The sequence below is a fragment of the Balearica regulorum genome, chromosome 7 (assembly GCF_011004875.1).
Source record: "Balearica regulorum gibbericeps isolate bBalReg1 chromosome 7, bBalReg1.pri, whole genome shotgun sequence".
NCBI classification, from domain to species: domain Eukaryota; kingdom Metazoa; phylum Chordata; class Aves; order Gruiformes; family Gruidae; genus Balearica; species Balearica regulorum.
This window is the reverse complement of record NC_046190.1, coordinates 35985380-35999698: the sequence shown is the minus strand read 5'-3', so window position 1 is coordinate 35999698 and position 14319 is coordinate 35985380. Positions and strand designations below refer to the sequence as shown.

Genomic DNA, 14319 nt, shown 5'->3' with positions numbered 1-14319 from the left:
AACCCAGGAAGTCATAAAAAAACCCCCTGAAGCCTAAAGACCTTATCCATATTTATAGCTATTTTTCCTTGTTGTTGGGGAGACAGAGGAAAAAAGTGTGTGCATGTGGTGGTGGTGGTGGTAAAGAAATTAATGAACACATAAAGGACGTCAGCATTTAGAATCAGAATTAAGAATTCAATTTTTAATGAATTTGCATAAGCAGATGAAAGTCTTCCTTGAGTTCAAAGCAGGACTGAAATCTAAAGGTTTGTACTACAGAAAGTTTAGGAGTAATTTGGTATAATTACACCGATTTGGCTAGATCAATAAACTGATACAACACTTGGATGGACACTCTTGCAAGAATGGCTGGTTTTTAGGCTTAGTTTCAAGTCCTTAAAAAAATGACAAAACCTAAGCTGACATGGATAGTAAGCCAATTAATGTTAGCTCACCTGGAAGCTACCCTCCAAACACTGTGTTTAGCTTCCGTATTTAGATGGCAACTTCCAGATTTCTGAACAGTCTCTCACGCAGCTACCCTTAACAGTATTTTAGTAAACTCTAAATTCTAATATTTGGTTAAATATATTCTTCATCTTCACTGATATGATACAATTCATGTGGTTGAAGCAATATCAAAATCTAGACAGAGTCAGAATATTGTGTCCTTGAAAGAATATGTATATAGGCCTTAAGATAATATTACAGATATGAAGTAAGGAGTTGTGCAATTTAAGTTTAAAAAAAAAAAGACAGGAACTCAGAAACAGCAATAAAGGCAGGAATCCAATTTTTATTATGTTAATCAAATTTTATTTCTATTTATATTAAATTTTCTTTTAAAAATAATTTTAAGTCACAATAGACAGTGTTGGTACTTAATCTTACTGTAACATCTAAGTTATCTAAATAATCTGTAGCCTTAAGCCCTATAACAAGAAAACTAGTACTGCTTTTCAAATCAGATAGAAGCAATACAGCTGGTTAATTAACCATACACTGGCATGGTACATCTTAGCAGTTCCCAGAAAATAGCAGCCATTTTAATATAAAACATTCAGTTAAATCAGACATGATTTTGTCGTCATACCAACTAAAGTACACGGACTGCTCTGAGAAAACCCAGAAGAACAAATGCAAAATAGATTTATGATTAATTATAACCATCAAGATGGAATTGCCAGAAACCCCCAGGCAAAACAAGGCATACGGATCCAGCTCCATCTGGAGCCCGGTGTTCACCTCACAACTGATTCCCAATTGATAAAAAACAAAACCAGGAATCCCTGGCATGTCCTAGATATTATGAGAGGCATCATAAATTCTCATGGAAATGCTATGCAAAAACATGTCCAGCACCTAATGCAGCTAACCTATGGAAATTACGTTAAGAAAGAAAAAGATACCTTATTTAATGCTTTTTCATTACACACAGATGCTGACTAATGGTCTGTGAGCCTCAGCTCCTCTGGATCCTGGTGATTTTCAATGAATGATCCACAGACCCAGGGGATCACTGAGCAATTTCTAAGGGATCCACAAAAGCCATTAAGCAGCTCCATTGTTAGCAGGGGTAAATGCATTACATAGGCCTCTGCAACCGTACCAGAAAAATATTTTAAGGGTCCACCATGGAAAAGTAAAACCCCATAATTCTATACCTGTGCAAAAGCTGAATTTCCATTACCTTAATTTAACTTTGAAAAGAACTAGCATATGAAATTGCTGTTTTTTCTTCAGCAAAAGTGTATCTAAGATCCCTATCAGTCCAAAAGTTGTCCCAATCATGTAAGATTATTATTAAAAATTATTTAATTGGACAATTAGGAGGCTGAGGAGGTAGAAGCAAAGAGATTAAAATAATTCCTCAGCATTTCTACATTTTCAACACCACAACATATTTTTGTATTCCCTTCATTTTTAGAGGGTGTTAGTCACCACATTAAAAGAAAAAAAAAAAATCTGTCTGGTAAATTGAGAGCAATGAGAGGTGGGGGGAGAAGAGGAGGGTTCACCTCTGATCAGCAGAGATGAGAAGATCTGACACAGTCCACTGACAGCACTCAACGTGCAAAAACATCATCTTGCTTCTCTCAACTATAAAATACTGTCATCTGACCAAAACGCACTGCTTACACTCCAAAATACTCAGGATATTCCCTAATCTGCTACTAGTGCACAGGTGCAGTGCTGTGTCCCTATAAGACCCCAGCAGTAAAGTGGGATTACTTCTAAAATAAAATTATTCCGCATACATCATAATTTCCACTAATATTACTGGAAGCTGCCCACATGCAATGAGGAAGAAAAAAGAACCAGATGAATCATATCATTGGCATGATTTGGTTCATATTTTATTTTTCCACACAAAAAATAAATATTATCATAAAATCAGATTTTTTCAAAAAAACCAAACTTTCTTCCTTTTGAGCACGATGTTGCTTTTTCTCTTCTGCTACTGAACTGCAACGAATCCTAAAAAATACCTATTTCTTTCCTCTCTTACCAGACTTTCCAGTGGCCTTTTCTGTTTAGTATGTGAAGTTATTGTTTCCCAGCATAAAAAGAAACGCAGACATACTAGCAGGGGCAGAGCTCGTTTGATTCTTCTCCTCAATGTAAGTCTGGCAGACCAAAAGTAATAGCTCAGCAAAAACCTTTTGCTGCTGAACAACCCTAGGAGCAATCTGTCTTCAAGTCCTGAATCAGGACTCAAAAAAAACCGTAGTGAAAACTAGAGACAAGGATACCACAAATCCAAGCAAGTCTTAAAATTCATGGAAGTTAAGCATGTAAGTCTGATCTGATTGATTTTTAAATCTTTTACACAAGTGTAATGAAAAGCTGAAGAATAAACTGGATCAATAAAAGTAATTTCCTCTCTTCCTCATTAAGGAGAGCACTACTTTATCTGGAGACATAAAACACTCACAAATCACGCTCAAGCTTAGACTGTGCAGTAGTTAGTGCTATTAAGACAGGAACCATAGAGTACAGTCTGCTGTAGCCATTGCTGTATTACTTAAACATCAACCAGACAATATCTCTTATACACACACAAATTCACTCCATGAGCCAATGCTTCCAGCACACATGAAAAGTCAGTTACAGCAAATCATTTCACCATTCTGAAAAGGGTCAGACTTTAATATTAAACTTTTATTTTAACACAAGACGCCTCCAAGGTAATGCAAAGATTTTACCAATTCACAATCAAAATACAATGCTAAAGCTACCCTAAAGACATTTCCACATCTTCTGTATAACGGAGAGCAGGCCGTAGGTTTATGTCTCTTGTTTCAAACCTCCATTGGTGGTAACAACATATAGCGTACTAAAGGACACAACCAGAAACAATTACTCCCATAAACCAGAAATAATAGATGATGCCCAGATCAACTGCTGGTAAAACAGCTCTACGAGCAAGTCATGACAAGTTACACCATAACCAATGCCAAGTCCCCCTAACTAGCCCTCCCTTCAGGATTGTGCCCAGGTCCCCACGAGAATACAGTACCCAACAGACCAAAAAATACTTGCACCTCCTAGCTTGTGCCAATAACCAGGATGACCCGAAAAGCAGTTCTTCTGAGGTCACAACATCCACCAATATAAAAGGAAGAGTGGGCGAGAAGTACTTGCACTTTGCATCTCTTTTCCATTGCGGTGCAATGGGTAAGTTTGGATCCTGCTGCAGTGTCTGCAGCCACGTAGCCAGCCCCACATGCCCTTCCACGTTGGCACAGAGCTGGCAGCTCCTCAGAGCTCAAATACTGCAACAGAAGCTTTCTTTCAGAAAAACTGTTTGGAAAAAACCTCAAACATACTTAATCTAACATTCAAACAGGGTGTTTTATTCATGGTCCAACTGTCAGATGTCACTGCTTCACTGAGAGATAAGAAGCACCAGCCAGCTGACGCGCAGCAATTTACTCCTATGCAATTTATTCCTGTTTGCTAGTGTCTGCTCCCCAGGACATGCAGAAATTCAGCGGAATCCAGGATCTGCACTGTACAGGACCAACATACAGGGATACGGAGATAAGATATGGACAGGACAGGAGATAGGGAGACAAAGAGCACAGGTGTGAAGAAACAGTTGCTTATGCTGAGCACTATGTAGAAAGCTGTGCCCTGGTTAGAACAGAGACAAAAAGTAAGGCGGGATGCTGTGGAAAGTATAGGACACCTTGTAAGTACAGCCATGTTTTTTTGTAGTCCAAAATAAATGCAGACACAACAATACACTTAAGGATAAACTTCTATTTAGGACCACACTACTTAATGTTTGACTACCATAACGCAGACAACAGCAATGGGCTGTGAGTTGCTGCCCAAGGCAGCACGCTACCAACAGAGTGGAGAAGAGCTGAGCAGGGGCCAAGCTACAAGCTGGGGCATATTCCCACGAATCTCACCAGAGGCATGAAGAAATTACCACCACACTTGCGTAACAACCATGGACATGAAACAGTCTCTTAGTAAGCTGCACTTCTTCAGCGGCTCAGGTAAGGCATGTTTTCTATAGGTCTTCATGCAGAGAAACAGATTGAGGCCCTTTATTAATGTAACACAGCCTGCATATACAAGATGTTTCGTTCCTCAAGAGAACAACATTCACAGATGGCACCGAGGGACAGGACAGGTAATAATTCTGCATTTTAGACGCTACTGAGATCAAAGCAAATAACCTCTACTCTTGGCAAAATGGCATAGACAAGTTTTAGCAGACAGGCTGTTTTATACGGAAACTTAGGGGAAACAAGAGGTTCTGCAAATCTGGAGAAAGCAACCCTACCTGGGACACGTGGCAGAGATCACTCAGGATGTCCGGGCTTTCCTGGAGGGACCTCCTCACTCCCAACTTTTCTGCCCCTCAGTATCAAATCCACTCAAAGCCACCAACTGGAGTAGCACAGCAGGTACCATTTCACACTAGATCTTACAGCAGCTGGAAAACCTGCTCTAGTTGATGGTGGGTTTGGGGTTTCGCCCCCCCCATATCTGTAGCCACAGTAACAAAGAACATTCTCCAAGCTACAGCTTAGCTCTCTCCTCCTCAGTTTCATCTCCACTTTATCTACATTTATATCCTCTTTGCTACATTCTTCAAACACCAGGCAGCTTTTCCACCAGAAAAGTTCCTTATCTTGTCTTTCCATGAGGAATTAGTACATTATGGCCTTAAAGTCTTTACATCTTTGCTCTCTTCATTTTCTCTCCTACACCACTACCAGTCCTCCTGCCCACCTTGTGTAACAACTTCAGTGAGACCACTTACAGAAAAGATCTACAGTATTAGACCCTAAAGGATGTACTTACTAACAAAATCAAAAACGACAGGATGCTGATTCTGGCTCTAAAGGCTTCAAATGCTGACCCCCAGAGAAGTGTATTTATTGCATCACTACATGGAAGTAGGGTGTCTCAGCCACAAACTCAAATTACTGTTTCTGTCAACCCTGAGCTCTAGGTTGTGAAATCTACAAACAGGAACAAGAAACAAATAGAGTGAAGGACACCCCATTCTCCTACACAGGCACCCAAGAAGTGGATGTGTTAAGAAAGGAAAAAAAACTCAAACCAACCCAAACATTAGAGTACTTTTTCTGCCACAGAAGCAAACATAAACAAGCATCTTGCTCGGTGTTTTTTGTTTGGTTCAGTTTGGTTTTTTTACTGGTGTTTTGAATTACTCAATCATTTGTCTTCAACATTGAAGCCGAGCACTCAAAGAGACACTGGCAGCTCTGGAAAATATAACACTCAATTAAGCCACAAAAGACAAATGGTATAATCAGCAGCAATATGTATTCCCTAATACAACCTTCCCCTAATGTGCTTTAACTCAAATGCAAAGATGAAAGAAATTCGGTCTTTGAATTTATCCATCCTAGCTAATGTCTCTTGTGGTCTACTCATTTATGAAACTATCACCACAGCGTTAAGAAAGTACTGCCTGGCCCTTAACTGTAAATGGAGAATCATCACAGTGTTCGTAACAGGGTCTTCAGGGAACAGATCACAGCTATATATAACATTTGTAGCAATGATCTGAAAGAACAGCGAAATTAATACTGTTAGAAAAACAGCAAATAATGAAAAGATCAAACATGACGCTTCCTAAATTAACTGGCAAGCCAGCTGCAAGCACACATTTCAATACAGCTAAAGGTGAAGTTGTGTATCTAGCCACAAAAACATGGGATTATATTTACAAAATGCAGGTTTCTCTCTTAGACAGCAATGACTTTAAAGAGGACATTAACATGGTCACAGTAACTATAGAAACTCCTATTGCAACTTTATGGGCATTAGTGAGATTCTTGCGTGCATAAATAACAATATAATTAGGAAAAGACGGGTTACTTTCTATCCTGTACTCGGCACTTTTGCACCTGCTAGTGGAATAAAGCGTCCAGTTCTGGCATACCCAATTCAAGCACGAGATTGATATGCTGGAAAGAGCTTAGAGGACCACGAGAATTACAAAGGATTGAAGTATCTTGAAGTGAAAGCCTCAAGTTCACCCTCTACTCACTCTGCAATTTACCAAAGAAAAAGAAAATGGAAAAGCCACAAACTGCGGCTAAATCTATGTGGAAAAGAAAGCTGATAACAGAAGGCTCCTTGTTCTAGCAGACAAAAGTATAACAAGACTCAGTGACTTTAAGTTAAGGTCAGAGAAGTCTGGACTGGAACTATGGTGCACATTTTTGCAGTGGGACAGAAAAAGAATAAAGAATCTTTTAAGCATCATGTTAGGTGTTTTGATGCACTTTTCATCCACAGGAATTTTCAAATTCAAGTTCTTTGAGATATCTTTAAAACACCATGCTTAATCCCATTACACTGATACAGTATTACAACCTCTCAGGACAAGAACACAAGATCACAGTGATCCTGCCTGGCATTACCATATGCGAACCAAACCGATACAAGTTAGTAATTTTCCTTCAGTTTCTGTTCAGTAAAGATCTAAATATAACCTTTCAGTTCCTATAATCTAACCAGGAAGATATTCAACTCCTTAAATCTAGGGCCCAGTTTAAGTGCCCACCCATCTGTTGTACAACCAATTATATTATTTACAAGTTGCTACATGCTGATCGCTGCTCTCAGACCCGATCTGCTAAGGACACACCACCACCGTAAGTTAACGACGCTAACCAGCCCTCACACACATCTATCTTGTTTTCCCCTCACTTGGAAATATCAGCACAGGTCCCAAATACACGTTGCAACAAGTCACACACAAGTCTTCTCCAAATTTAAACACCTATATTACGGGTATATTCTATCCTGGTTTTAAAGCTGATGAGGACTAAAAGAAATAACTAATACTCTTTAGCAATAGAAAAGTTGGTGACAGGTATGTCAGAGGAACAGCTAAAGATAATTCAGATAAAAGAAAGAAAAATAGTCATGCTGATCACTTAAGCTATCAAGCTACAAGGCTGCAGCACTATTCAGGATTTTGCATTTATATTTTGGTTATTCTCATGAGGAAAAAAGTCTTAAAAAATGGCAAATGACGTTTTGCTTCTGTCTCTATCAGAGCTAGCACACCTGTGGCTTTAAATGAAGCTCAAAATGGAATTTACACTGCACATAACTTCCATTTTCTCTTTATAGGAGTACCAACTCTCTCACACACTGGAATAACAGCAATGTTGTGCTGGAGCAGCACTGCAACAACAACGGTGTTTGCATTGTGGAATTCAGACAGTGATCATCTGTCACAAAAGTAAATGTTTTATGTTTTTAAATACACAGAAATTTTTCCTCTTATTCACAAGTTCAGGAAAATATTTATTTTAGGAAAATTAAACATAGACCCAAATTTTACTACAGAGCATCAATTAAATTATAATGCGATACAGACAACAACAAAAAACACTGATTGAGAAAGGAATTCACAATCAAGCATTGAGGCACAAACCACTCAATTTTAAGTCAGCCTTGAAAAATCCTATTATTCCAAAAGGCTTATTATAGCTGTTAGGACAACAAGGCCAGCCAAATATATTCTATATACTAATCTTACGTAAGTTAATGAAAAGTGATTATTGTTAGATCCTTATACGTAATTCCTGTTTTGTTTTTTTTCTTGATACTGGTTAAGTTTCATGTATTTGACATTTAAAAAGAAAATACCTTTATAAGAATGCATGGATCCTTCTTACCTCCCAAATGAAATCCTCTAATTACAAATTTATTTTAGTAGGAATGAAATCTTTTGGTCTCTACATAGGCAAGGCTCCTACTAATGTCAATGGGAAAGTCTGCTGGAGTAGTATCTGCTAAATTAACTTTCTCATACTCAGTAACACTAAATACAAAAATCCTAATACAACATCACAGAAAGAAAAAAACAAGGAAGTCAAAATCTGGTGCCACTCAAGTAAGTTTGAGGCTTCTCATTGGTTTTCTCCCACATCAGTTACTAAAAGCAATAAACAAACTTGCTTAGCCATACAGTATTGGATTCCAAACAAGTGGTGCCCATTTCAAAGCATTTTCTAGATATTACTATCTACAAATGTATGAACAAACAGCAAACACTGCCAACAGATTTCCGGAATTTGCAAAGCCATCTCAATTATTTCAATGCCTACATTACATAGAACAAGTACAAATATTCAGCAAAGCTCATAATTCAGTACCAAATACAAATAATATGAACAAAACAACATACCTGGAACAGGAAAACAGTGCTTATTTTGTAATGTTGTAACTTCATTAAAAATTCCTAAACAATGTATCCATAAACCGATGCATCTGACCTTAATCTACACAGGTACATTTTCCTTCCCACAAACTATGTTTCTTTTACTATTTTCTGACATTTTTGATCACAAACACATTTTCTACCTTTTTAAGAAGCTCCACCTCTAAATCCACTAAAGTGAAAGACCCAGCACTGCACTAAAACACACAGTGCAGTCAAGATCTACAAATAAATGGTGATTCAAAACCATGCAAAAACCCTCCAAACCCACCATAACCACTAGGTTCAGCCTGGCCTTACTCAACACCTCCCAGCCTCATTGTGCCTCTGCCTCCACCGTTCCCTGAGGAGGAGCAGTGCTATCTTCACCGCTGCTCTGCTACAGCAACAAATGAGTTAAAACAGAAACCCCTACTCCTCCCTGTCCTCCTCTCAAAGGAAGGTGTCCCTTTCTTCCCTCAACATTTCGGGGAGTTGGGTTTAGGGGTGAAAAGTAGCACGATGGTGCTGCTGAGCAAGCAGCGCAGGGGTCCTGAGAAGGTGGATGGGAGAGGGAGCAGCAGTGAAGTAAGGGAGCTCTGCAGGAACAGGGGGCAAGGGAAGGAGAGCGTCTCTGCATCCAATCCAGCTCACTCTGCACCACAGGAAAAAAGTTCACAAGGGACAAGCTTCAACTCCTCCAGAAACTGGCTGGAAAAATTAACGATTAGAAAATTACTAGAGTAAGATTAATAATTTACAGACCATTTACAAAGGCGTTCTTTGTTAAGACTCCATTCAAAAATGTCTACATACGTGAGTAGCCTCAGCAGTACTGTACAAACAAAATATGGAAGTGCTTCATATGTTCACGAGTGCATTCAGGTGGAAGGGCTGGAAAGGCTGCACGTGGAAGTGTGCTACTAAATGACAACCATCATCACGCCTGCGCACAACGAGTGAGGTGCATGAGCCCATCAAGGGCAAAAAAAAAAATTAATGCCATTTAGGCAGACACACATCCAGTTTGAGAAAGGTCAAAATTACAAGAACATTACTTTAAAAAAAATTAAACCTAGATTTTTTTAAACTAAGTTAACAGCTAAGTTATTTATCTTAATTTAAAAAATAAAAGTTAACTAATGAGTTCTGTAGGACACTCACATACCAAAAGTAAGCTCTCCCTATCAAAGGGAGCAAAACGGCATGTAAGAAATAGGCAGACACTTTCAACCAGTACTCAAAGTAATTTTAATCAGTATTTCCTGAAGGAATACGTTCCAAGGTGATAATGTTCCTTTAAAAACCACAAAGAATAAGATAAGTATTTTCTGGAAAACATCCTTTCCAACTTGTATTACACTGTTCTGTCGTCTTCCTCCGTAAAATTCCACTGCAGTACAATTCCATCCATTGACTTGCTCATATCTTATTTTAAATGGGGGAAAAAAGTAATAAAATTTAATTTCTTCCAGCTAAATGTTCTGGCAGATATTTTGCACTAAAAACGTACACCACAATTTAGAATAAACAGTCAAAATCAGTTCAATCCATGCTTGCTCAAAGCATTATCATGAACATTAGCAGTTACGTTCCTTAACTCTTGTTAACAGATATACGAGCTTGGGGAAAAAAAAGTGTATGTTTAATTTCTTGAAGATGCAAAACTAAAACTGTATTGTAAAAAGGGTAACAGCAGGTCTGCCAAACCAACTGTGTATTTTAAAGTTGTTTTTGATAAGAAACCCTATGCTTTGTATGTGTGGAGAAGTAAAATTAAGAGAGTGCTCAAGTATATATTTGTAGCTTTGATGGAAATGAAACTTTTACTGGTTCCTAATACGATGTTTATAAACAACCCAAAAGTTCTAGATACTGAGTCATCTCTGGCTTTTGGCTTGGCTTAAACTGAACAGATTTTACAGAGTTTAGCAGGCATCGTTTGCACTTTTCTGGCGCGCACGATTACCATTATAATGTTTATGCATAAATAAGCAAACAGAATCAGTCAGAGAACAAAGAATTTGCGTGCAGTTATAATACTCACTTAGCACTGCATATATTATTCTGGATCTCTCCCACAGTCTCTTCCCCCTTGTCTTTTTTTTTTTTTTCCTTTTTGTTTGTTTTTTTTAAGTCTCCATCATTTCAGCAAACCTCTGCGGCCATCCAAACGGTAGCCTTGGCTCCACAGAACCTCGTAGAAAGACCATGGGCTGTACTTCTTTATCAGCTGTATCTTGATCTGTGGGAAGTTTCCTTACTGGTGCCAGTGCTGTCTATACTTGATAACTGTAGATTTCCCTGACAATATAATGCCATGTTCAACTGTCTCATTCTTCTGACCTCTGTGTTAATAAACTTTCATGTGACTGCAAACAATTCCCCACTCTTAAGGAGGGGTGCATTGCACTGCCCAAATTGAGTGAGAACACTGCTAAGTGGCTAAAAGGAAAATGGTAGTAAGTGCAGCAGGGTATATAACATGTTTTTTGAAACGCAGGCGAATTAATTTTTAAGTATGAATCCCATCTATGTAGACTTTCCATTATCAGGAATAAAATTAAAGAAATATCTGCTTAACTAGGGAAAACACAATATAAACCATAAAAAAAGCCATGAGTATGTTCCTTCCTTAGTATTCAATTACTATGAACTCACAAAGACTCTTCAATGAGCATTTGCTTGCTAGAAGTAATGAATATTTCAGATGTTCTTTGAAAATAAACATGGAGAAACCAATACAGTATTTATGGCACAGAAGAATTTCCTAAGTGACTCCTCCTACAACAACCAGAAAGGAGCACCAACACACAAGTGTGGAAAATGACAAATAGTAAATGAAAGGTACAGTATAATAGTATGTATCCCTTTTAGTCTTAATGTTTATATCTGTCCAACCTGTTTTCAACAGGAAAGCATTGCTTATTTTCACCCTATCCAGAAGAATTCGTAAATACATTGGTCCCAAGAAGCACAATTAGAAAGAGTTCTAGCCATGCAAGTAGATAAATGTGTGTCTAAAAAAACTTAGGAGGATTAGAAAAATACTAACTCTATGTATTACTGGAAGAAAGTACTGCAAATAGTCCTTTAAGAAAGTTTACAATACTATTTGAAGCAAAATACAAAGAAAAAAAAAGGAAATATTCTGTTAAAATTTTGAAAGCATCACTGATCATATGCTTTCAATCACTACCCATCATTAAATCAAATCTTGAAGTTATAATTCCATAGATACAACAATACCACTTTACATGGCAGTCCCATCAAGTTAGAGCCATATACCAGAAAGTCATATTTCTAAAAACGCCCCTGTAAAGAAGCCTGCAAATTATGCATTTTTTTTCTAAGTTTACTGCAGCTGACAGAGAGCTACAATGTAACTTAAGATGACCAACCTCCTTCCTCCCCTCCAAAAACAAAGGCAAACCCCACCAACCCCAACCTAGATATTTCATGAGACACCTTCAGGGATACCATGCCTTACTCGGTACACGGAAGCAAACAAACTCGTATGAAATACACTTCAGCACCACAAAACAAAGACAAATACTAGAAAACACAAAGAACAATACTTAAAACCAAAAGAGGAAACAGTGCGGAATCAATTCAGGAAAGGAAAAGTCAAACCAGAAAGAGACACAAGTCCAGTGACTACCATATGATACTATGCACACAAAACCAGAGAAGCCTTTCCATTTGAGAGTCAAGGTAAAAAACCAAAACTCTTCAGAAGGCTTTTTGGAAAGGAGAGGAATGACAGCATCATATTACACAGCAACCTGCCCTGCCATCAAATCAGAAACAGTGGTAAAATGAACTCAAAGAGAAAAATCTGAAGATCCGCTATGAACCCTTACTATAGACAGACGCTTATCACACACAAAAAAGATTTTTCACACTTTGACAAAACAGGTGTCATACCAACTACACGTTACAAAACTGACTCATCTACAAACAGTCCTTATTTTGCACACTACTATCAACTTAACCACACAAAATGTAGAATGAACAAATGCTAAAGTTTTCACTACACCTATGCGGTACGAGAGCAGCAATAATTAAAATGAGTAATTAAAAGCATACCCATGACTTAATGAAAAATGCTAATTTAATAGATTAATTTATTTAATGAAAGAAAAAAGCATTTGCTTGTGTTGTACAATCACAATTACTGTTAGCGTACAGGGAGGGAGTTTGCACAACTACTCCCACATGAAGGCAGACACCCTTGAGGTTGGACATACTTGCAAGTCAAATGAGATTATTTGCTCCTTGCTTAACTTTTAACTTTGCTTTGTCTTACAAAATCGTAACTCCTTAGAGCAAGTTTCTGTAATATGTAACAGCGAAGACAAAACTGGTAAGAAATTGGGATGTTTTCAAATAAAATTACACTACAGACACTCAGCATTTATCAAATTTACTGTATCAAATAACTTCTGAAATTTTAATGTACTGAAACAATACTAAACTGTCTCATATTACATTTAGCTGGTATAAGAGTAAAGTTTAAATTAAGTTTAATAACATATTTTTTTCTCATTTTCCTTTGCCTCATACTGTATGTACCACCCATCTTGCACAATCCATCCTCCAACATGTTCGTTTGAAACAACAGAATTAATGACTTCTTTCTATTCAAAAGAGTTTAAAAACTAACTGAAAGATGCAACATCAATGTGCTACCTGTTACTTTAAAAACCATTAGTCATCAGCATAGTAAGTCTGTATTTTGTTATAGAAACGTTTCCATTTGAAACACCAATCTTTTGTTATGGTGAAAGATAGCCATCTTAATTTTGAATAAATGTGTTACCACGTGAAACTGAAGGCTGTTATAAGTTTACAGAATTTTCAGTTTCACTTGAGGTGTTCTAAAGTTTAAAGCAAAAAGGAAATCAAAACTACAGTAAGGCAAGCATAATATTTCCACTTTTGTAAATCTGGTTTGCACTGTAACATTGACTTCTAGCATTAAATTTCAGATGCCATAAAATCTGTATACTAAAAACCCCACCAACACTCAATTGATACCTTTGGAAGTATGAAACTAGGAATAGAGAAAATTAAAAGTGAATCTTCAATGCAATGGAAAGCTAACTTTTTGGTCCGCAGACTTGTGCAGAAAGATTCAAATATGTATACAACATGCTGAAGAGAAAGACGGAAGGAAAAAAAAAAAAAAAAGAACATGTTCTGTGCTTTTAAAATTAGCTAATCTCCTGAATAGCTGGAAAGCGCCGCTTCCCAGATATTAACCCTTTGGATTCCTGCTCTACATGACAAGAAAACGCTGCTTAAAATGGGAGGGGATAAATATTAAAGCAATTATCGGTTACCTTTAAAACTCTTTGCTTCCTCCTCTGAGGCCTTTTGTTTTCAGTTAGAACCTAAAAAAACATCAAATTGCAGAATAAGTTGTGGTCACAAAGGCAGACACCTCCGATTTTATTATCAAACTGCAATATTTCTCAAATACCCGGAATGCTTTACATGCGGCACTTTGGAGGGGCTGACGGAGGCTCTACGCGGCCCCTCCGCCGCCACCCCGACAGACGGCGACGCCGGAGACGGCCGAGGGGAGAGGCCCCGCCGCCCCCCTGGAGCCGGCCTCGCTG

At 37.9% G+C, this 14319-nt stretch overlaps 1 protein-coding gene across 3 annotated transcripts in view; it reads right to left on the bottom strand.

Moving 5' to 3' along the window:
* Positions 1 to 14319, bottom strand: part of TET1 (tet methylcytosine dioxygenase 1) — a 74235-nt gene that overhangs the window by 41819 nt on the left and 18097 nt on the right. For 2 of the 3 annotated variants that reach the window (XM_075758908.1, XM_075758906.1), the window contains exon 3: positions 14041 to 14091. The exons of the other annotated variant lie outside the window; for it this stretch is intronic. In XM_075758908.1, coding sequence (XP_075615023.1) covers positions 14041 to 14091 — 51 coding nt within the window. The remainder of the gene's footprint in view (positions 1 to 14040; positions 14092 to 14319) is intronic. 3 annotated transcript variants of the gene reach the window in all.